Source organism: Phyllobates terribilis, unplaced genomic scaffold (assembly GCF_046119375.1).
Source record: "Phyllobates terribilis strain yellow unplaced genomic scaffold, ASM4611937v1 Scaffold_11__3_contigs__length_659146591, whole genome shotgun sequence".
NCBI lineage: Eukaryota > Metazoa > Chordata > Amphibia > Anura > Dendrobatidae > Phyllobates > Phyllobates terribilis.
The window spans coordinates 80,580,331-80,604,317 of NW_027362771.1; the positions used below are offsets into that span (position 1 = coordinate 80,580,331).

Sequence of the window (23,987 nt, forward strand, 5' to 3'; positions counted from 1 at the left end):
ATCCGGGATTAAATTACGTCATTATATTTACCCAATCTTCCTTAGAAGGGTGAACAGCATGCCAGAAATATCATCCCGGCACACTGGGGAAATGTCAAAGGAAAGTGAAGATGAAACCATATGCTGAAACATTCCACATCTTGCCATGTGTTAGATATCACACCACACATTAGATATGGAGCACCTACATCCAGCACAAAGTCCCAATTTACAGGAATTGCTGTACCAGATTAACAAAGCTAATTTTCCTCTTTAAAAATATGGATTCCCCTTGCAGAGATCCAAATGATAGGGAGTTTTCAGCACAAAGTGATCTCAAAAGGAAGGGTAATCACCGACGGGTGATCTTGCTTCTGAAGGACCATTAATATTTCACAGCTTTTGTTTGGTACTACACCAGTTTTTTGTGGTTCACCCCAGCATCACCTCCATTTTGCTCCCCAATAACCTTTGTTTACAGGGCTGCACCACTGTCATCTTGTTGTAGCTGGGTGATGCCAAGGTAGAAGGCTAGAGACCGTGAGACCATTGATTGGCAGCAGAGGTCACATTTTGTAAATGGTAAGTCAGTCAATGTAAACATAGACCAGCAAAACCCGCAAAGAGAGGTATAGTACCTGTATAAGAAACTTATACTGCTCCAAAGAATGTTGCTCTATGCAGGGCTTTTCCCATACTGGTAGATGATCCATCCTGAATCCTACAGACAGATATATGGGGCCTCTAGGGGTATCTCTAATAGGGGCATAATAATAACAGAATAATAAATAACAATCATTTTATTTATATAGCACCAACATATTCCATAGCACTTTACAATTTAGAATTATCAAAACCAATACTAGACGTTGTGCCCACTAACATAAGCCATCAGGAAAGCAAACCATCTTAAAGAGATTTGTCAATTTTCACAAAAAAATGGGTCACAGGCTGGTAATGCTTTACAGAGACAAAACAATCATTACTTACCAGTTGAATTGCCTGACGACCCAGCGCCATCTCCACTGAGTTCCCCGACCGGCCTTTGTTTAGAGGGCTGCCGCACGGTCAACTAGTTGCTGTCAATAACTGGGCTCAGCAGTGATGACAGAAGGCTTGAGACCGCTGAGGCCACTGATTGACTGCAGTGGGAACGGGTTTATAAATTGTTTACAGGACAATCAGCACTGATGTACAATTGGTTGGATCACCCAAGTGGAGGCTCAAAGAAGTTGTCCACTACTTGGACAACTCCTTGTTATCCCTCACACTTGGCCCCAATAAAATAAAAAAGCTTATACTTGCCTCCCTTTCTGGCGCCGTTCCAGTGGTGTCGGCACTTGCTCTCCCCGGGGCTACCGTGCTGTTGTTGTGACACGTGACGCCGGTGACCAATCAGCACTGGTGTCACTGTCTCCGCCTCCTGTCTAACTGAACATAAAGAGGAAGTCAGAGATCAGACGCAGCCCGGACTTCCTCTTCATGTTCCATTTGTCCGAAGGCGGGGCCAGTGACACCAGTGCTGATTGGGCGCCGCCGTCACGTGTCACAACAACAGCACTAGGGCCCTGGGGAGAGCGAGTGCTGACACCGCAGGAATGGCGCCAGCACGGGAGGTGAGTATAGGCTTTTTTATTTTATCGGGGCCAAACATTTAGATCAAGAAGGGGTCAACCCCTTTAAAGTTGGCCATACACATACGATAGCTGATGGCCAAATGAAGACTTGGCAGTCTGATACTCCCCAAACACATGGATGCTTGACAAGGCCTAACATTTTTTGTTTTTAAAGGGGAGAGCAGAGAAAGAAGCTGCCAAATGGTTATGGCAGTGGCTTATCTCCTGAAGAGTAATAGGGCCAAACATTAAAATTCAAACCGCCCGACCTTCATCTCCCCCAACTGCACCTATCAGAGAGTCGGGAGGCCCCCATATATACTAGACTAGAGCATCGATCGAAAACCGCCGATATTGGTGTATGGAGGCCCATATGCAATAAATTCTAGTTGTATTATTTAAGCCCCCTTGAACAAATTAGTTCCTGGGAGAGGTGGGGGGCAACCACCTTGTCTTAAAATGATTTCAGTGATTAAATCAGTAAAGCAGGTTACAATACTCCAACTTATTGTGCACAATGTCCCAGTTTTACCATTTGTCTAAATTGCCTGACTCAGTCCGGCTGCAATCTCACCCTGACCTGTAAACCATGCACAGATGTTTCCAGGAGGAGTTATGACTAATGCAATAATGAGAATGACCCCATTCTTGTGCTCATTTTGGGGCCGGAGCGTTCTATCAGATGGAATACCATATGATACCATTGAAATAAAATAGATCAATGAAGAGAAAAGCAGTAAAGAATGGTTTAAAATATTTTTTTTATTTCAAGGTTTACAAAAACAGAAAAACTCAGAACAAATTGCACAAAGTTCCACTATCTTCCCACAGCGTTCTACTTCATCATTCCCTTCATTTACAATAATAATTAAAAAAAAGAAAAAAACTTAACATTCTTCCCAAAAGAAACCAAAAAACTGTGTCCGCATAGTCTGCAAGCAAATGCAAACCCATATTCTATATAAATATGCAGCCCTTAGTCGTGTAACATGGCCCCAATCTGGAATTGCAGTTATATAAAATTGTCAGGGTTTTAAGGCCTGATTCATCATTTGTGCGTTTTGTAAGTCACTTATTTTTTCACCTTGAAGTATTCTTTGATATATTTTGTAACAAATTGTTCAAAATGGTGCATGCACTTAAAGAGGTTTTCCCACGAACAAAAGTTAATTTTAATCAATAGATCTTGGAATAATAATAATTTCCACAATTGGATGTGTTTAAATAAAATGTTCCTGTGCTGAGATAATCTTATACATGTGCCCCTGCTGTGTACTGTGTAATGGCTGTGTCTGACTGTGTACAGAACACGGTCTGATCATACCACATCTCCTGGGCAGGGGAGGAAGAAAAAGAGTATATAGATAGTATAGCAGGGGATCACAGCTGATTCTTTCTTTGAAGTAAAACATTGTTTAAAAACAGGCAGTGAAATGTTTTACCTCACAGAAAGAATCAGCTGTGATCCCCTGCTGTAATGTCTATATACTCTTTTTCTTCCTCCCCTGCCCAGGAGCTGTGGTATGATCAGACCGTGTTCTGTACACAGTCAGACACAGCCATTACACAGTACACAGCAGGGGCACATGTATAAGATTATCTCAGCACAGGAACATTTTATTTAATCACATCCAATTGTGGAACTTATTGATCTATTGATTAAAATGAAATTTTGTTCATGGGAAAACCCCTTTAATGATTTTTGCGCAAAAAGAAAAATGTTATTTTAGTCATTAAGCTTTATTGTGCCTTTTTATAGCAAAACATTGCATGTTCCATTAAAATGTTGAGCTGAACTCTACTGCGCAAAAAATTTATAGCGTGCCCCCCCGAAAAAAAATCACTCCAGGGAAAGACTGGAGTACCTTTGTGCAAAATGTTGCAATATTTTAAAAAGTCGTGAATCAGCCGTAAACTTCTGGAGGAAAAAAAAAACATGCCCACAATGGCTAACCAAAAACCCTAAAAGAAAAAAAAAAAAGTGTGCTTTCACAGCGCGTTTTGACACCCATTCGTTGGTCCCGTCGGGGCTTACGTCCGAACTCCCGCAAAACAGGAGCCATAGACTATAATGGTGCCGACAGAGTGAACGTGTGCTCTGCCGTACGCCATTTTCGGGTGTATACTTCTACGGGAGGTGGACACTCAGAAGTAGTAAACTGCGTCTGGGTGTCCGTCCCTCATAGGCGCACACGTTCACTCTGCTGACACCATTATAGTCTATGGCCCTGTCGGCACATACGCCCGAATCCAGTTTTGGGGGGGGGGGGGGGGGTTCGGACGTAAGCCCCGACGGGATCAATGGACAGGTGCCAAAACCTGGTGTGAAATCACCCTAATAAGAGATCAAAATTAAAAGCATTTAGCGCAAATCAAAAATAGTCTAAAGTCACAAAAAAATAAGACAAAAAAAACGCGCAAATGCAATAATGAATTGGAACCTTCATCTTCAGTATATTGAATTTACTCTTTACAGTACAATGTAAAATGACATCATGTTTATATATTTAAAAATGTTTGATCCGTCCATACAAGCGATGGTCTTAGTGGTCCTTAAAAGAGTAACTAAATTTCCATTTTTTTTTTTTCTATAATTTTGTTCAGCATGGAAACTTTGCCTGTCACTTTACTAGTGAACTTGTCTTCAGCCTAATTATAAAATTGCAAGGAAGTAGCTTCCAAACCCAGTCTATCAGAATGTACTCATTAGGAGTACAGATGATGGCAGTGATGGGTCAGCACTTGTCTCCTCCTCTGAGTGTTGTGCTGATCAGAACAGTGTCCTGCAGAAGCTTATTCCAGAGTTAGTGAGACATGGAGCTGAACCTTTCACTGCCATCATCTGTACTCCAAACAAGTACATTCTGATATCAATGCGGCTGAAGGAAGGCAAATAGACTGGGGGAAATCAGGGTTTGAAAGTCAATTACATGCAATTTTATTTTCCAGGAATGAAGATGAATCTCCTAATAAAATTCTTAAAATGTTTTATAAAGTCCCATGCTGGACAAAATTATAAAGAAAATAAAAATGAAAGTTTAGTTACTTAACCTGGAACTGCAGAAATGCTTCTAAATAAAAAAAAGTCTGGAATCACCAACATAGCAATGTCTACTGGAAAATACACAGTTCTGTAGGTTGGAAGGCAATGCATAAGAATAGATTGAACATTTCACCATCTAAGAGGTAGATAAATACAACGACAGCATTTAAGGAGAACACAAGCTCCGACAACCTTCATTTATACCTAGCTTAAATCAATAACACTGAGCCCTCCAAGCATACCCATATTGTACCTAGAAAAGCAATAACCTCACCCAAATTAAGCTAGAAACACCCATCAGTAACTTCGTCAGTACAACTAACATAAAAGGTAACACCATCTCCATCCCAGTCATGCTGTCAAGTTTCATTCAGTGGAAGACTCGTATCCATCTATGAAATAGTGAAGGAGATGGCGGCAGAACCTATGAAACGTACTAATGTCAAGCAATATAACGCAGCATACACTACAACTGTGCAGGTGCCATACCATTGTAACAGAAAATACATGTAACCGGAACTATTCGCACAAGTCTAAAGGAAATAAGTTCTTCAAATTGATAGTGCTACGCAAGAACTGTGATATCAATAGCGGATAGGCGAGGGTCCGACCCCTCCGACGCCAGACACAACTCCTTACGTTTTGTAGTAGCTGTGCCTGGTACTGCAGTCCCAAATAAAGGAAATCTGTCAGCAGGTTTTGCTATATAATCTGTGGACAGCATGAGTTAAAGGTTAAACCACTGAATTCAGAAGTGTGTCACTTATCAGGCTGTGTGCTGTTGTTTACTGACAATGAAGGTTTAATCACTAGGACATTATCATTGCCCTGACTACATCCCTCATCAGACTCCGCCCTCTCCTCTGATAAGCAGCTCACTGTCAATAGACAATGTATATAGAGGACATGGTATGGGCGGGATTTGCTTTCTGAGCTTTGCTACATGCTAAGAACTCTTATTGTATCCCAACTGCTGTACCCAGTAAACTAAGTGACACATCGCTGGAATCAGGGTCTCTTTTGCTACATTATGCCTCAGATGAGGCAGCAAAAACCTGGTGACAGATTCCCTTTAAAGTGACCCTCCACCCCGGGCCTGAAAAGTGACTACACATTTCTCATTTCTACCTTGGGTTCTCCGCTTGCCTCACGCCGTTTCCTCTACTCATATCGGTGTTGCGTTCCTCTTGCTTACAAAACGGCCGGTGCAGTTTTAAGTATAAACCATGTCATCCCTGGCTTTTCTGTGCTGTAAGGTAAGAGAGCCAGGGGAAGCGTGGTTGAGATTTGCCAGTGCTCCCACAGTAGTGGCCATCTTGGAAGCTGGCAGAAAGGAACTCCAATCTTAGCAGAGGCAGCGGGAGGGCCCCAGATAGGATGATTAACCATGACAAATGTATAGTCGCTTTCAGTCCCAGGGTGGGGTGCGACTTTAAATTGCACTGAGCACAAATAAGCTATAACAACCAGGCATATACCAAAGCCTAGCCCCTTCAGCTGATCAGCGAGGTGCCAAGAGTCGGACCCACACAGATCTGATATTGATGGCCAATCCTATGGTTAGGTCATTTATATTAAAGTTCTGGAAAACCCCTATTTGTTGCTTGGCACAGATACAAGAACTGACGCATAATATTGTTTTGTTTTTTTACAAAAAGTAACTTTTTTTGTAATTCTTCCACCTAAAAATTACAATTCCCGCACTGACTTCCATGAAGAGTGAATACAGCACAGTTTTGATCTTGCAGTCGTCCCTTGGTGGCTAAAACATTATGCTCGTTTTTTTCAGAAATCTCCACAAAACAGAAATTGCCTTGCAAAAATAAATGTACAGGCTAAGGCTGTGTGCCCACGATGCTTTTTTTGGTGCGGATTTGCAGCGCAGAAATGCTCCAGAAACGCATTGCATACCTTATCCCATGACTTCCTATGACATTCTGCAAGTTCTGTGCACATGGTCAGGATTTTTTCTGTGTGGATTTTACTCGCAGAAAAAATACAGACATGACCAATTCTTGTGCATTTCTACATGCGTTTTTGCCTATACAATGCATTGGAAAAACCCATGGCAAATACGCGTCAAAAACGCATGTAAAAAACAGCATGCGTTTTTCTGCCAAGGAGATGCAGAAATGCTCAGGAAAATTTCTGCTTCATTTCTGCATTGTGGGCACTAAGCCTTAGGATGACTCTTGGTAATACACATTGATGGGGCTGATTGGTAGTTGGGTGGCATCCAGTGGACTTGCCAGGATTACTACTAGGTGGTCAAGACTTCAGTTTCATTCTGCACTTTGTAAATTGAATAAATACAAGGCTGTTGTGATTCGATAGATGATATTCTTGATTGACATATTTTGACTATGGAGAAGAAGTCTTGACATTCTTAAGGGTGCGATCGGCTTCTGACATACCGTCTGTGCACCGTTCGGACCATTCGCCACTGTTTATGTACAGCTCTTTTCTTGGCGGCTATGACAGACTCTCACATGTTTGCTCTTGGTAAGTTATTCTTGGTCTTCAGGAATGTTACATGAGAAAGCAGGGTCCGTTCTAGTGCTCTGGTCAGTCCTCCGGCGCTGTTGGCAGATGGCCGCGGCATGGCGGTGTTTAGTAAATATGAACCCTGTTGTCGCCGGACACTTTTAGACATGTAATCAGATAGACTGGACTATACATAGAACATCTGACAGGCACGAAGTTGGTCCCTAATATAGGATACAGCTACTATGAAAATGATCCTGCTCTAATCCTCAGATCTGTTCCAACAGGATGTACTTGAGATGCCTTCTATGGAAAGCCTGGAATTCATCGGCAGATGTATTTATTGAGGATGGCCCTGGTCCATAAATGTCAAGACCTATCACACACTATGAACGGTGATGTGAAGGCACCGAGCCCGATGTATCAAAATTGCTCTTAAAAAGGATTCATTGAACACCTCTGGAGACTTTTTTAATTACTTTAATACATGTATTTTTGGCCAAAATCATTTCTGTAATTCAGTTTCATTAAAAACGTTGCAACATCTGTCTTCTGTATTGTACTATTACTGGCTGCAAAATGGGATAACCGAGAAGCCATCAGTGAGCTCGTTCTGATGGTCCAGTGGGAGGGTTTGTAGATTATTCCTGTCTTTTTTTCTGAGCTCATCTCAGCTGATTTATCACCAAAGGTAACATCACAGCTGAATGTGCAACGAAACAAAGTGCTTGGAAAGGCAAATTGCACAAGTATTTTTAGTCCCAAATACATGCAATAAAAAAAGGATAGGATGTCTCCAGAGGTGGTCAGCTTCTTTAATAAAAGTGTCAATGACTCCCATAGCAACCAATCAGATCATTGTTTCATTATAAAAGTAATCTACGTGAAGATATAAGCTTGAATCTGATTGGATGTTAGAAGCTGCATAGAAAAAAAAAGTTGTGGGCACTAAAAAGAAAATCTGCACTTAGAAGTACAGGCATCCAGTTAAAACCACTGGTGGGCAGGACCCCCAAAGATAGACAGACTGCATCAAGCATAACACAATAGCCAACAGTGGGCTCTACAAGACAGGACAAGAACAAGCGCATCACGGAACAAGACGACAATACACAAGTTTTGGATTGCAGAAGTCCCTTTTTCCTATACGTGATCATGAAATCTCATCATCAAGACGCACAATGTGCAGAACTGAGTTTATGAATATCCTTTTCTAATTAACCCCTAAAGCTGGCCATATAAACAGGACAGGCCGAGCTAAGCGAGCATGTTTATGGGAAGCCTGGAAGAGAGAGCAGCCTGCCAACAGCTCCCTGGGGGTTCCCATAAACATACCCGGTCAAGGGGCAGCTTTATTTCATGAGGATAGCAAAAGAAGCTTGGACAGCTAGTCATCTCAGGAATGGACAAATGAATGGCATGTTAAAATCCTTCATCCTTGGGCTAGTTCACACTACCGTATTTTCGGTCTGAATGCAATCAGGTAATAAAATGGACAACACTCGAACCAATGTTATTAAGTGGACATGAGCATTTTTAAACTGTATTTCCTCTTGTCAATTCCTAATAACTGCTGCTGTATAAAAATGCATTGCACTCAGATGACAAGTGATAAAATTTAATTGTCCGACTTTTCTGGTTGAAACTCTACAGTTGTGTGAACCTACCCTTTGGTTAAGCCAACATATACTGCCAGGTGACAGTCGGGATATCCAAAAGTCGATAGGATACGTTACAGGCTGGTGAAGAGGTGGTAAGCACAAATGATAGACTTCATCCATCATTGGCATGACCATGTAAATAAATATAAAATGGATCATGGGAAAAAAATCTCATCGAATAAAAGTCAATGTAAAGTGTAACGTGATGAAAATCTACCTAGCGAGGTCATAGGATCAGTTTCTTGGCACACAATACGCTGCACTGTGACTTATTATAAAGTGCATTAGGTTCCAGATAACGAGAGAACCACCATATAATCTGGAACGTGTCCCTACGTATAAGATATGCGGGTCAACGGCCTGCTGTTTCCAGGGACGGGAACCATTTTATAGGATCAACCGCTTACAGTACCTAGTAAAGCATTTGGAGTAAGCAATTGATCAGTTCACAAAATGGTAGCCTCCTTAGACACAAGGTACCTGTTACGTAAAGGGGCTCCAGGAGTCATGTTTGAGTATTGCTCGAATTTTCTAAAATGTCCCTGTATGCACCCAGTAATGAAGACTCACGTCTTCTACTTCAATTAAATCTACAAAATAGGAATTTCTTTACGACTTGATACTCCTTCAAAGTCTTCCACATGTTCTTGCTGGTGGTGGGAGATGGTAAATCATTTCTAATGCATTTTTCCCAGCTGAATTTTCTTCCAGGCTTCAGATGCGGTGAAAATACAAGAATCCAGAATGCCGGCTACAGTGAATGTTCCCCCGATGATGGCACATACCTGCGATGGATATAAAATAGGAGTTGGTTATTTATTTTACTCATTTATATAGCAGCGCTTTACAGACATTATGGGCACTGTCCCCATTGGGGCTCACAATCTAAATTCCCTATCAGTATGTCTTTGGAGTGTGGGAGGAAACCGGAGAACCCGGAGGAAACCCACACAAACACGGGGAGAACATACAAACTCCTTGCAGATGTTGTCCTTGGTGGGATTTGAACCCAGGACCCCAGCGCTGCAAGACTGCAATGCTAACCACTGAGCCACCGTGTTGCTCTTGTCCCGATTAAAATATGACAAAACACATTACCAGCCTAAGGACATTTATCCGAACAGGACTGTGGTCATCAATGCATCACAGTGTAGAGCAAAAGTTCTACTTGGGAAAATCACATTCTGAAAAGGTGAATATTTCTTTTCCTTCATTTCTTAGCCTGCCCATTTTTATTTTTCTGCCAGTCATATTGTTTTATAAGTCAATATACTTTAATCTCATATGTTCTGAATTTTGGGCAGAAATAGGAGCTATGTACAACCTGATCAATTGCTGTGAGCATCTCCTACTAGTTTTCAGAAATGAGGCACTGTTTTGTCCTAAAAAAAGGACTTTCACCCCTAAGGTATTTTAGTGGTCATACTCATTTGTACAAATGTAACATTTTTTTGTGGAATGGTTTCTAACAACTACCAAAAGTAATGGGCTTAAAAGGAATCAATGTAGAAACAGAAACCATGATTCCAGCGACGTGTCACTTACTGGGCTGCCTGCTGCGTTTGGTACAATCACAGTTTTATCAGCAAGAGCATATCACTAGAGGACTGCCGCCAACCATGCTGCCACCCCTGATTGGCAACTTTCTGCCTACGCACAGTGTACACACAAATTTGCCAATCAGTGGTGTGGGCGGAGTTATACAGAGCTCAGCGTTCAAAGCGCTGGTAGATCTGCAGCAGATAAAACAGCGATTTTATCAAAACTGGAGCCTAGTAAGTGACACATGACTGGAATCAGGGTCTCTGCTCCTACATCATGCTGCTTCTCAGATGGGGGAGCAAAACCTGATGTCACATTCCCTTTAAATGTTCTACCAACACTTGGCACCTCAGATTTGAGAGCAATATTCTACTTTAATGATCATCAGTGATCAGACACACTATTACATACGGTAGTTCACATAGAACATTTTACTAAAAGGCAAACTTGGACTGTAAAAAGAGAGTTTCTAAAACAGGGTAAGTGGTTCTCCAGCTGTTTAGCGTGCTTTGTCAGATGGAATGAGCAGGCTGACCATCCTTTCTGTAGCCTTCACAACATATATTTGGTCTGTGTACAGACAACATATCTGTTTCCTGGGGCAACAGCTGTTTTTAAACCCACGTCCCGACATGCAAAATATGTGGCCTGATTAATTTTGGCCAACGAATTCTAATTTAGTAACTGAAATGATCCCTTCCTTACATACACGTCTACGGAGAAAAGTGGCCATAAATAGCCAAAGCTTCTGAATGGAAACCATGCGGAACCTCTCAATATATTTTAGAGAATTAAGATAAATATAGCTGTTGGGTTTTCCAAGATGAGCAAGTAATTCCAAAAATTGCAAAATAAGTGCCCACTTGTGATTGTAGGACATTGTTTCAGAATGTGTTTCTTTTATTTATTTACTAAAAATTGGGCAAATAAAGAAAAATTGCTATAATCTTATCTATGGATTGATCCCAACAGATCCCGAAAAGGAAGGGTCCGCAATGGTGATTTACTGTTTTTACCTATATATTGCCTCTTCCGGTAATCCAGTTCTGCAAGGAAACTGTAGTGAGCCATCCCTTCACTGGCTCCCCATTACCCAGAGACTCCAGTTCAAAACTCAAACCTTGGCATACAAAGCCATCCACAACCTGTCTCCTCCATACATCTGTGACCTAGTCTCCCGGTACATACCTGCACGCAGCCTCCGATCCTCACAAGATCTCCTTCTCTATCCCCTCTTATCTCCTCTTCCCACAATCGCATACAAGATTTCTCCCGTGGATCCCCCCTACTCTGGAACGCTCTACCGCAACGCATCAAACTATTGCCTACCATGGATATCTTCAAAAGGACCCTGAAGACCCACCTCTTACGACAAGCCTACAACCTGCAGTAACCACCGCTCCACCATACCACTGCACGACTAGTTATACCCTCACCTAACTATAGCCTCACCCATCCCTTGTAGATTGTGAGCCCTCGCGGGCAGGGTCCACTCTCCTCCTGTACCAGTCGCTGACTTGTATTGTTCAAAATTATTGTAATTGCTTGTACTTTGTATACCCCTTTCACATGGAATAAATGGGGCTATAATAATAATACAAATGATTGATCACTATACTAGCGCTTGAGCCTCCCTCATTCCCAGGACTGGTGGGAGTCCCGGTGGTCAGACGCTCACTCATTAGAAAGTGATGGTATTTCATGCCGATAAGACATCACTTTATGGTAGAAATACCCCTTCAAGGACCAGGTTATATATGAAGGAACACAATAATTAACCCTTTTCCTAATGTGCTCCCCAATATTTGTTTTTTAAAAAGTCAAAAACAGAAGAAAGGCATTAAAAGTTCCATGGATTGAGGGGTGTCCAAATGGAACTATACAAAAAGGGGTAATTTTGGTGGCATTGTCTTCGATTTAGACTGTAATTTAAAAACACTTCTTGGAAATCTTACAAATATTAGGAGTTTAGTACATTTCTGGGAAAATAAGATTTGGTAAACAGGTGTAATTTATGAATTTGAATTTTGAATACCCATTTGTGGGACTTTTTGTAGCCATGTCCTTATCTACCAAGGAACACCAAACTTTGCCCAAGAAGTGCCCTTTTTGGGGAACATTTGTATAAGCCTCAACCCCTTTGAGTCCCATAATCTTTGAGATTACAATCCCATAAAAAACAGAACCGGAGATATTTTTTTACTAATGGCACCTATAATGCATCAGGCCCATTTTTTTTTATAGGATCAAAATAAATTATTATATTGTAAATTAGCAATAAAAAGAAGTAAAATTACATTTCTTTTCATGCCGGTTTATAATGTCAACAGTTTGACAAAAATCAGTCTTATGAAGAGATAGTAAGTGGTGATATTTTGCCTTCATCAAAAAAGACTGAAATGTGGAACATTATCTGTGGCAAGGTCGGTGTGGGCTTGGGGGCTCCACTAGCTGTTAACCATTAGCATATGCCCTAGTGACACACAGGTTCCTATACACAGGCTGAGAATCTGCAGTGACGTGGGACCAGAGCTGCCAGCGCAGAGCTGGGGAAACTGACTAGGTTAGAGAAACAGAGCAATGACTCACTATTAAAAATAAAAATGTGCCAAAGCTTAATGTGGAGTGACAGCGGGTGGGAAAGGTCTCATCAGCAACCCAAAAATTGTAAGGGGATGATGAAGAGGAAAACATGTCAGGACATGCAATGCAGAGAGTCCAATCTAGTGTTCAGTTTACAGCTCCAAACTTGTTAATTGCATTGTATATTCTATTCTGAAGACTAAAGCCCCCCTCCATATACGTTAGACAAACACCAGCTAAGCCCGCCAATATCGACATGTTTGGCCGACAGTCTTAAGTGTATGGAGGCCCCCGATCCTCCTTCAACAGATGACGTTGGTAGAAGTTAGGATCCGGCATGTCCGATTTTGGACCGCCGAACCTTTAGTTCTCCAAGAGAAGTCGCTGGCAGAGGCACGCCTGTCTGTGGGACATTTGGGTGAGTGTATTGGGGGTGGGGGGAGCTATACTGTTTCAGCGAAGAATCTATCAGTGTACAATTAATGGATCAATCAGGCTAAAGCTGAAATCTAGAGGATTACATTTCCTCATTCATATATGCAGGGTTGTGATTACACTGAGCCGATACTGGCGTCCTAGAATAAATAGCACAAAAACTCAAAAAACTCTTGGCAATGTTTCAGCTATATATGACGCCCCAAACCATGCCATGGCCATAACTTAACCTAACAGCTGCCACTAAAATCCAAGTGCCCACACAAAATACCAAGAGGCGCCCCATACTGCCACTATGTCATATGCTCGGAATACAGTTATTACATTCCTCATTATCCTTAAATGTCAGAATTATTACTACTAGCTGACGTGTCCTCGGAGGACTGCAGTGGAAAATGCAGTATGTCATTTGTTTTTACAGATAGATTTTCTTCTATGCGATTTCCATGTGTAACGCTAATAATTAAAATCCACTGTGCACACAACGCATTTCATCTCGGCTTCTTTACAGGACATGTATATATTTTCAGATTACCACGTTTCAGCCAAGTTTCCATAATGGGGCATCAGTCACTAGGACAGACTAACAGGGAAGGTTTATTCTGGACTAGGCAAAAAAATCCTTATTTATTGGCTAAAAAAAAAATGCTAGAACTTTCCAATAGAGTTGATGGATCAATTGTTCAGGCTCTGAGACATTTACTTGTAGTCAGTGAATATAAACCTACAAAGTTTACCTTTATAGTTAAAAACTTTTGAAGCCATATCATACTTTACAAGTCACAGCCCTGAGAACTAATGTGACAAGCTGCACACCGGAGTGGAGATACCAAGCTCTCCTACATATACACTAAATTTGGACGAGCCAAAAAGCTATACATTCTTGTTCCAATTACTCAGAAATGGTTAAACACTTATAAATAAACTTGACTTAGATTTTAACTTGATTGCTTATCCTTAACATAGAGGCTGGCCCATCAATGCATGATGATCTTCTGAAACTTTGGCCAATTTAGGTTATGTTCACACGTGGCATTATTGCAGCGCTTTTGCTGCAAATTTTACGCAGCCCATTTTGAGTGTAAAATTCACATTTTACAGTGCCAGCAGAATCAATGAAACTTATGAGATCTCATGCATACGCTTCTTTTTTTCTTTATACACATAATAGAAAGTTAGATCCTGCTTTCTTCCGGTCTGTTATAATTGCGGCCAGTGACGTCCTTTGTAAATGGAGATCCTGCTTTCTTCCAGTCCGTTATCATTGCGGCCAGTGACGTCCTTTGTAAATCGTACATTCACTATAAACAGAAGGGACGATGGTATTTGGAAAGTTAGTTTGTGAAATACACATTTCTTTCTTAAAATGTAGAACGCCATCGAGGAGGATGGATGTGTCTCCATTCTAAACACTAAAGCCAGAGAAGGGTCGAAATTTCCCTTGTTTGGTATCAAACATAGACCACCATTACTTGTTTTTTTTCCTTCTTAAGACAGACTCGCTGGTGCCCAGCCCACGTACAACCTCTAAGACCATTTTACATGAGACAGGGTCAGGATTAAGTAAGACACAACCGGATATAAAGCACAGTAGGACATTTATTAATGTGAAGCAAGTGCGGAGATTTTCTTGTGTTACTGTGACTTTGGGTGCCCTATTGACGAAGCTCTATCACTATTTCTCACGTGCAAGATGTTCTGCACTAAAGAGATGACCGAGACATTGAGGAAGGCTTGTTTTCAGGATCTCAGGCCAAATTAGCCTGGGGAAAAAACACCCCATGCACTAGTCCTAGCTAATTAGGATACGAAGCAAGACGCTTGAAGAATGCATTGTACAAGAGTGCCATGAAGGATCATCAGGGACATCAAGGACTTTGGTCAATTCCTGGATTGCAGCAATGTAACCAGATGGTGAAGGTATGGAGGACCTGACAGGTTCTCTTTAAAGGATCAGTTGGCAATCATAAAATGAAGACGATTCAGCTCAACGAACTGTGAATAGGATTTTATTCACACAAAGTGTCATGGTCATGACCAAGGTTGGGCTGTCGCCCAAAACGAGTCAATGTCACATTTCGTCTAGCTGTATTGCTGATTTTGTCCTCTACCATGCACTTTGTGTGAATAAAAGCCTATTCACAGTTCGTTGAGCTGGATCATCTTTATTTTACAATTGTTCCATGCCTTGACGCGGCGTTTCCGGGCTCCTAAGACTTCCAAACTGTTTCTTACGATGAGCTAGATTTAACTTTGCTTCTATCTGTGTTAGTAATATCTTGGTGTCACATACCACCTTCAGAGGCTTTGTGGAGGCCATGTCTCGACAGCTCAGAATTGTTTTAGCAGCAAAAAGTTGGCCTACACAATATTGGGCAGATGGTTTTAATGTGAGGGCTGATCGGTATATCAGACAGAATAATATATAGTAGTATAGAAGTATATCATACAGAATAATACGAAGTGTTCTGGGGATACGGTTGGTATATTAGCACAAGTTATTGCTTTGTGGCCGGAGTCACATATTCCTCACATGAAGAGATAAGTCAGATACTTTATCATATGCTACAGGGCATAAGCAGCTACAGATCACTGAGCCGGATGGAAAGCGTGCCTCATACATGGTGTGACATATGAATCAGGAGAATGCAATGTTTAATCCCACTTTATATATGGCAGGATTTCCTTTTATCTAGTAACTAACCAGATTATCTAGCTGTTTTCATACTGTTGTAGCATCTCTACAGTGACCGTAGACATTAGAATATAGAACCCATATGTCATCCGTTAAAGAGAACCTGCCATACAGCAGCCTTAGAGATCACCACCCAGCTTTTCCAGTCTTCTGATCGGCATATTTCCCTCGTCACACATTATTTGTGACATATAATTGGCTTTCAGCCCTCTGGTTAAGTTGGGTTACGGCTCTGCCGGAAATAAAACCGCTGCATCTATTGGGCATTAGTTACATTGGTTTCTGGTAAAGCGAAGAAATGGCTGAATAGAGGCCAAAGTCTTTTTATTTACCGGTGACTTATTGCAGCGAAGATGCTATTTTATAAGGAGGCAAGTGAAAAAAGGCAAGAACGGTAAAAGTCAGTAATGCGTTATTAAACAGAAATGCAGTACATCTATCAAGCTCAGTTCTCTACAAACCTGTCACATGAAAAACTATTTAACCCTTGCTTTCTTTAAGGGTATTTCCAGTTTCCCGCAAATAGGGTTTAAAGGGGTTGTCCACCTCTTAGATACTGATGACCTATACTGACAATAGGTCACCTATATCAGATCGGTAGGTGTGCGACTCTTGGCACCCCCATCAATCAGCTGTTGGCAGCAGTGTGGAGTCAGGACAGCATGGCTCTGTACACTGTGCAGTGGCCCTTGTCGGGTACTTCAGCTCAGCTTCCAATCACTCTGATAAGAGCTGAGCTGCAGTAACTGAACAGCCAGTAATATGTACAGAGCTGTGCTGCTCCCAGGGCTGTGGAGTCGGAGTCATTGAGTCGGTGTCCATTTTGGTGGAGTTAAGAGTCGGTATAAAATGGACCGACTCCAGCTCCTAAAATATATAATAAATTGGGTACAGTAGTACTCCGTTAAGGCTAGGCCATCAGTTTCTGAGTAGTGGATGACCCCTTTAATCATTACATAATGAGAACGGATTCATGATTTCTTTTTCACCAGCTTTCTGGATTTAAATGTCGTATATTTTAGTGAGAACATGTTGGAACTTTTTGTCCTTTTGCAAAGTAAATGGGGTGAGCAAAAGTGGCGCTGCCATGAACAGCCTCGTCAGATTTCCTATAAATTTATACCACAAACAGGTATAAATTACAGCAGAAAAATCTGCTCTTGTTTGAGTAGATGGAAGATTATGGCCCATGGGCAGCCCAAAGATGTGGCATACTTATAAAAAAGGCGACCCATCACCCCTTGGTATAGACCATAAAAATTAGCATGAAATAAAAAGGACTATAACTCTGGAACCGTATAAAGAGTTAAAAAAAAAGTAAAAAAACTTTCAGGGGAGCAGTGGAAATAAAATAAGAGCAAAATCTGGACACTTGACCTGGTGACAGAACAAGTATTTTCCTCAAGAGGATATACCATAAATGTCTGACAGATTTTGGTCCCTTCTTGGATATGTACAGATTTTGAGAATGGAAAGAACAGCACACGAGAGATGGGGGCCTTGTTCTTGGGGTTAGGTTTCAGTCCTAGTGGTGGATATGCCATAAATTTAGCACTCCAAGTCCTGGCTTGTGAAGCATTACTCCGGCTGCACGCCTCTTGCTGGAAAATCCCAGACAGACCGCCATAGAAGAGCAGATATAATACAGAGGCAGCACTTCAAAAGTTGTATTAGTCAACGACGTTTCGGCTACAATGTTAGCCTGTCTTATGCTGTATTAGTCCAACACGCAAAGTTGGGGCTACCACAATGTTGGCGAGCTGCCGCCTTCTGCCGATAAATGTCTGGGATGGGAATATGCCTTTATGTGTTATCTGCATATAACTTTACACTACCGGCTATGTTCAGAAATGGTGGAAGTGATCAGAGAAACAACTTCTATGTGGTGATTGAATAACCGATATGTTAACGCTCCCCTCGTCTGTCATCATACAGCTGCGGCTCTGGTGGATACAGGCAGATATGTACTGTGTGCTTACATGGCCGCTCACAAAAGAAGCAGGGGCACAGATGCTCCTTAAAAGGAAGGCTTGAAATCAGGACACACAATGGACGTGTGAGAATTAGTGGTCACGTCAGTTCTCAGACCAATCCCAGATACAGAGCGTCCAGCAGAGAAGCCATATACCTTCGTGAGGAGATACAATGACACATGCCGATTCCAGGGAGGGGAGATTACACTGTAGGCTTAACTGTATTATCATCTTTAGTATATATGTACACCCCTTCCCTGACTGACCGACGCAGAACTTACCAGCATAAAAATTAGACATATATGTACCACATACCAGCAAAACAATAAAACCTTATTGTGGCATTGTGATAGAAAGTGAGCTTTATTCCACCTAGATCTAGATCTTTCATAAACCAATACTTATTTCATATCTACATGGACGATGAAAAAGATGGGTCAATGACTGCTGTGAAACAGTGACCTTTGCATTATGTCCTCGTAGGAGCACATTCACACATTTCTTTTCAGGCTTTTTCTTAGTGGGTCCACTCCGAAAAATCATTCAGAAAACGCTTAAAAGGTTCTTCCTATTCATCTGTGTGTGAAAACAACTTGCGGTTCATACTTTCAGGGTTTTGAGCAATTTTTTATTTATCCGCCAAGTAGTTAAAAGACGTAAGCCGACCATTCTTCAATTGTTTTTCACCCTGCAGCGATGTCATACTTTACGATACAAGAAGGCTACAAAAAAATGTCTAGGCATTTCATTGGAGTGCTTTTTAAGAGTTTTGCCTCAACAAAACATTACAGTCTTATTTACTGCTAAGTGGCTTAAAAAAATGTAAAAAATTGCGCAAAAAAAAAATGCGCAAAAAGGGGCTTAAAAACAGACAAACATCAAACAAACAAGGGAGAAGTTTCTAGAAGCGTTGTTTGCTTGTAAAAACGATGTGTGAACGTAGCCTAACAATTCCACAAAGATACCGATCATATATAAAATGTGCACAACATGAATACGAAATGCTTGCCTTTATAAATCCGACCCACTGACATCTATGGGCTAAAAAGATTTTGCAGAGTCTTTTCCTCGCTTTTTGTGCATTTTTTGGGGTCAGTGTTTTTTTTTTCTTTATTAACGCTGTATGTTCTAGGTGTGATGTTTTGGAAAAATACATGGAAAAAAAAGTTGTATGTCAAAAATACCAGCTATAGCATGATTGTAAAATGTTATATATATTTAATGCAAATGTATTAAGCAAAAAAAGTGTGTGAAGCGGGCTCAGAGGTGAAAATAGGAAGATATATTAAAAAATAAATAAATAAATTGACTCAGCTGGTGATTAGGTACAAAAAAATAAAAATCTGTAATGTATTACCAATGTGGCATGATTCCAATCAATAATGTATTTACTTGTACATATGTCCGCGGTGTTGTACAGGTTTCTTACCCCTTTTCCTCCTATTATCGACCATGGGACGGTGGGAGCGCAGTACACTTTACCACACTGCATTATTTAAATTTCTAAAAAAAACAATTTCTTGCTCCTACCAGGGAGCAACATGTCTAACGGACCCTGGGAATCCCCTCTGTTTTGTGTATGGTTTCTTTGTTCCGGTCTTCCTTTTAGCAGGGGGTCCCTCCTTCCCATATAAAAGAGAAGTGTCATGATCGGCTGTTTATGGCCCCCCCTTCCTTCGCTGCGCAGCTCTTCTCATTGACTGGCAAACATGGGGGAATAATGGATATGCTGCAGGTCTCGTGGACATAACAAGAGATTGTGAATGAGGCAGCAGCCCAAACAGCAGGTGCTCCTGCACCGCCCCCACCCCTGATCTGCCAGCTTTAGTAATCCACACACCATCTGTTGGGTGGAAGAGCAGAGTCCTCTCTCAGAGACCGTTCACACACTAAAGACAAAGTGGATCATTGGGGCAGATGGAGATTATACGATCAGAAGAGGGGAGGGCCCTCCGGTACGTGACAGCGCCTATTAGCTTCACACTGACTGGGACTTTGTTTACCTAATGTCCTTTGGTCCCACATCCACTTTATAGGGACATGGGAAGCAGACGTTGCAAAAGACTCCCAAGTCACCTACATAAAAGCCAAGCAGATGATCTATCGTGTACCGAGCAGCTACACAGATTTCCCAAATGACCCGTTCTCTCTGGAGACACTGAATCAGGTCCCATTTGTGGGCACTTCTTCATCTATAAAGAATCTTACAGCGTTTACTACTATAAAACAAGTTGCCATGTTATTACATTACAATTTTAATCAAGGCTACAAATCCATATTGGCTCTATTGCCAGAATGAGTGACCATTATTGACCATGCAGAACATTAGGTATTTTTCTACTTCTTTACTAAATAACTGGATGCTGGCACTTTGCAATGCATTTGTGTGGCCTGATATAAAGGAAAGTGCAAAAAGGTATGTCAGCTCATACCACCCAGATAGAGGCCAATATTGTATATTTCTTAAATGGAGCCTTGTGAATACATTTACCATCTAAAGCGGCAGCTAAATGTGCACAGAGCCTAAGATTTCAGCCCATAGACAGAATTTAAAAGGCTACAGTTTTTCTCCTGTCTAATGCAGATGAACACAGAGCTAAGAGTAAGCTTCAAGGGGACCATTAGCAACTAGCTAACTGTCACTATATCAGTGGTCGTAACCATGGATACCTAAGGTCCTGCAATGCCCTGCACATGGGGTAAGAGACATAGCAAATAAGAGAAACTATACTACTATTTCTAATAGGAGGTATTTGCTAATATTATTATTATTACACCTACCTCATATTGTGATAGGATCTTGGAGATGGAAATACTCCTTTAAGGTCACGTTCACACGTTCAGTATTTGGTCAGTCTTTTACCTCAGTATTTGTAAGCCGAAACCAGGAGTGGAACAATCAGAGAAAAGGTATAATAGAAACAAGTCACCAATTCTGCATTTATCACCCACTCCTGGTTTTGGCTCCCACTCCTGAGAAAAAATACTGACCAAATACTGATAGTGGGGCTGTGGCCTAAAGTTGATAGTCAACCTAGTGCTGATCCCTAAGGGTATGGGCACACAGAGTCTTTTTCACTCCAAAACCCATCTGAAAAAGCACAAAAAAAAGACGATGCTCAAAAGAGTGAACATAAGTATTTCTACATAAAAAACAACTCCCTGTTCATACATGCAGGCTTTGGAGTGTCTTTTAATCAATTCAGTTTTCCAAAGGTGCCAAGCGGTTGAAAGAAATGACCAGACCATCCTTCAGGTGTTTTCCTTTCTGAAGACGCTCTATACTTTACAATACAAGTTAATGGGAAGGCTCGAAAAGATAATGGAGACGTATGGGAGTCTTTTTGAATGTTCTGCCAACGTTTTTGCTTGAAAAACAGCTAGAGTCTTCTTCATTGCTGAATACAGTAAAAAAATAAAATGCCCCAAAAGTACTTGAAAAACACACGAAAAAAGCACAAGAAAAAGCTAAAGACGACACTTCAGGAGTAAAAAAAAGGTAGTGTTTCCTGAAAACTCCTCCTGTACATGTGCACATATCCCGAGTTTTCCAGCTAGTTTGTTAAAAATAGAAAAAAAGTAAGATTTTATTTTTAAAATTAACAATCTGCACATGTTGCATTTTGGAGATGCTGGAAAAAAAGCCTTCATAGATTGATAGAAAACTATAAGGCTGTGTGCCCACTATGCGTTTTTCAAGCGTTTTTGATGCAGATTTTCCGCAGCATAAACGCTTGCAAAACGCTTGGCAATCCGTGCCCCATGATCCCCAATGATAATCTGCATGTTCTGTGCAAATGCTGCGGAATTTTCAGCAGCGGATTTTCCTTGCGGAAAAATCCGCAGCATGTCCATTATTTGTGCGTTTCTGCATGCGGATTTGAGGTCCCAATGCATTTGAAAAACGAAAGGCAAATCCGCATGTAAAAACGCTGCAAAAATGCATGTAAAATCTGCAAGCGTTTTTACATGCAGAAACGTTGCAGAAATTTTCTGCTTCATTTCTGCATCGTGGGCACATAGCTTAATACTAGAGATAAACATAATATAGTCAACACTAGAGTTACAACACATAGTGGTGAGGGCGGTTTCTTCACGTGTGGTGCTGAGTACAGACAGAGTCCAATATAGCATTCACAGACAGTAATTCTATGTGGAAGGTGAATAAAAACGGTTATTCGAAAAATCACACACAAAAAAAAAATCAATCAGCAGGTAGCCAGGTAATCTATGTCCGTTCCACATTCACTGCGCTTTCTCACAGCACTTGGTTTTTATTCTACTTCTATGCGGTGAATGCTATATAAGCAGACAGAACTGTTATATATTTTATTAATCTTTTGTGGCCCACTGTTAGGCCACGGTCACACAATCAGTATTTGGTCAGTATTTTACATCAGTATGTGTAAGCCAAAACCAGGAGTGGGTGATAAATACAGAAGTGGTGACGAGTTTCTATTATACTTTTCCTCTGATTGTTCCACTCCTGATTTTGACTTACAGATACTGGTGTACAATACTGGCCAAATACTGAACGTGTGAACATGGCCTTAAAGTGGTTCTCTGGGAACCAAAATATATACTTATAAAATATAAATTTCATTATGAATGTATTCCTAAACATCTTAAATTAGAACAGCACACTTGTTCGGTCTAGTGACATAATCGCTATAGAATTAACATGGCTGCCGCCCTGTTATGCTGAAGGAAATCTTGTCTTAGAATGTTAACAGTACAGATGCCTGTGAGCACCTTTAGGAAGATGTGATCCCAGTGAATATTCTGATCTAATACTTGATACCATGGGTGCTGAAATAAGAAGAGAGTCTGTTTACACTGCTGTGTTCTCTGCCTTTCTGATATAATACTGGAAATACCAAGGGTGCCGAGGTAAGAAGAGGCTGCTTACACTTCTGTCCACCATGTCTTACTGATCCAATACTGGATATACCATGAGTACTGAGGTAAGAAGAGGCCTCTCACACTGCTGTCCACCATGTCTTACTGATCCAATACTGGATATATCATGGGTACTGAGGTAAGAAGAGGCCTCTCACACTGCTGTCCACCATGTCTTACTGATCCAATACTGGATATATCATGGGTACTGAGGTAAGAAGAGGCCTCTCACACTGCTGTCCACCATGTCTTACTGATCCAATACTGGATATATCATGGGTACTGAGGTAAGAAGAGGCCTCTCACACTGCTGTCCATTTTGTTTTTATGATCCAATACTGGAGATAAATCATGGGTGCAGAAGTAAGAAGAAACTGCTCACACTGATGTTCTCCCTGTCTTTGCAATCTAACATACAGTAATATATTATAATATCTCTGGTATTGTAGTGTAATTATAATATAGTACAATACTAGAGGTAGTGAGAGTAAAGACACTGTTCACACTCTTGTCCTGTCATTCTGATCTAATACTGGAGATATCAGTGGTCCTGTGGTAAGAAGAAGCTGCTCACACTGCTCTCCACAATCTTTCCAATTGTTGAGCCACTACTGTGACCTAGAAATAATTTGACAATACATGGTATAGGTTATCTCCAGGTCACTGCAGTCGCTCAGCAATCAGAAAGACAGGCTGGACAGCAGTGTGAACTGCCTCTTTCCTCAGCAGCCCTGGTATCTCCAGCATTAGACCAGATAGACATAGTGAATAGAAGTCAGAGAAGCATCTTCTTATCTCTGCACCCCTGCTATTTAGGGTATGTGCACACGATGCAGAAATGCTCAGGATTTTTTCCTGAGCGTTTCTGTATCTCTCTGGCAGGAAAAAACGCATGCGGATTGTACATGCGGTTTCCTGCCAGGGACATGCGGAAATGAAGCGGTCTTCACTTTCATTTCCGCATGCGGGTTGACAAGCGCTTCCCAAGCGATTTTAGCATCACTTGGAAAGTGCTTGACAACTTCACACTATATAAATCCATGCAACCGGCTTGGATTTATATAGTGTGTGAATGTC

General features: G+C 41.2%; 1 protein-coding gene across 1 annotated transcript in view; it reads right to left on the reverse strand.

Moving 5' to 3' along the window:
* Window positions 1-3,452: 3,452 nt before the first annotated feature.
* The window catches only part of ERGIC1 (endoplasmic reticulum-golgi intermediate compartment 1), a 101,159-nt gene continuing 80,624 nt past the window's right edge, over window positions 3,453-23,987 (reverse strand). The window contains exon 10 of the mRNA XM_073651309.1: window positions 3,453-9,568. Within this exon, the coding sequence (XP_073507410.1) occupies window positions 9,461-9,568 (108 nt within the window). The 3' untranslated portion in view covers window positions 3,453-9,460. The remainder of the gene's footprint in view (window positions 9,569-23,987) is intronic.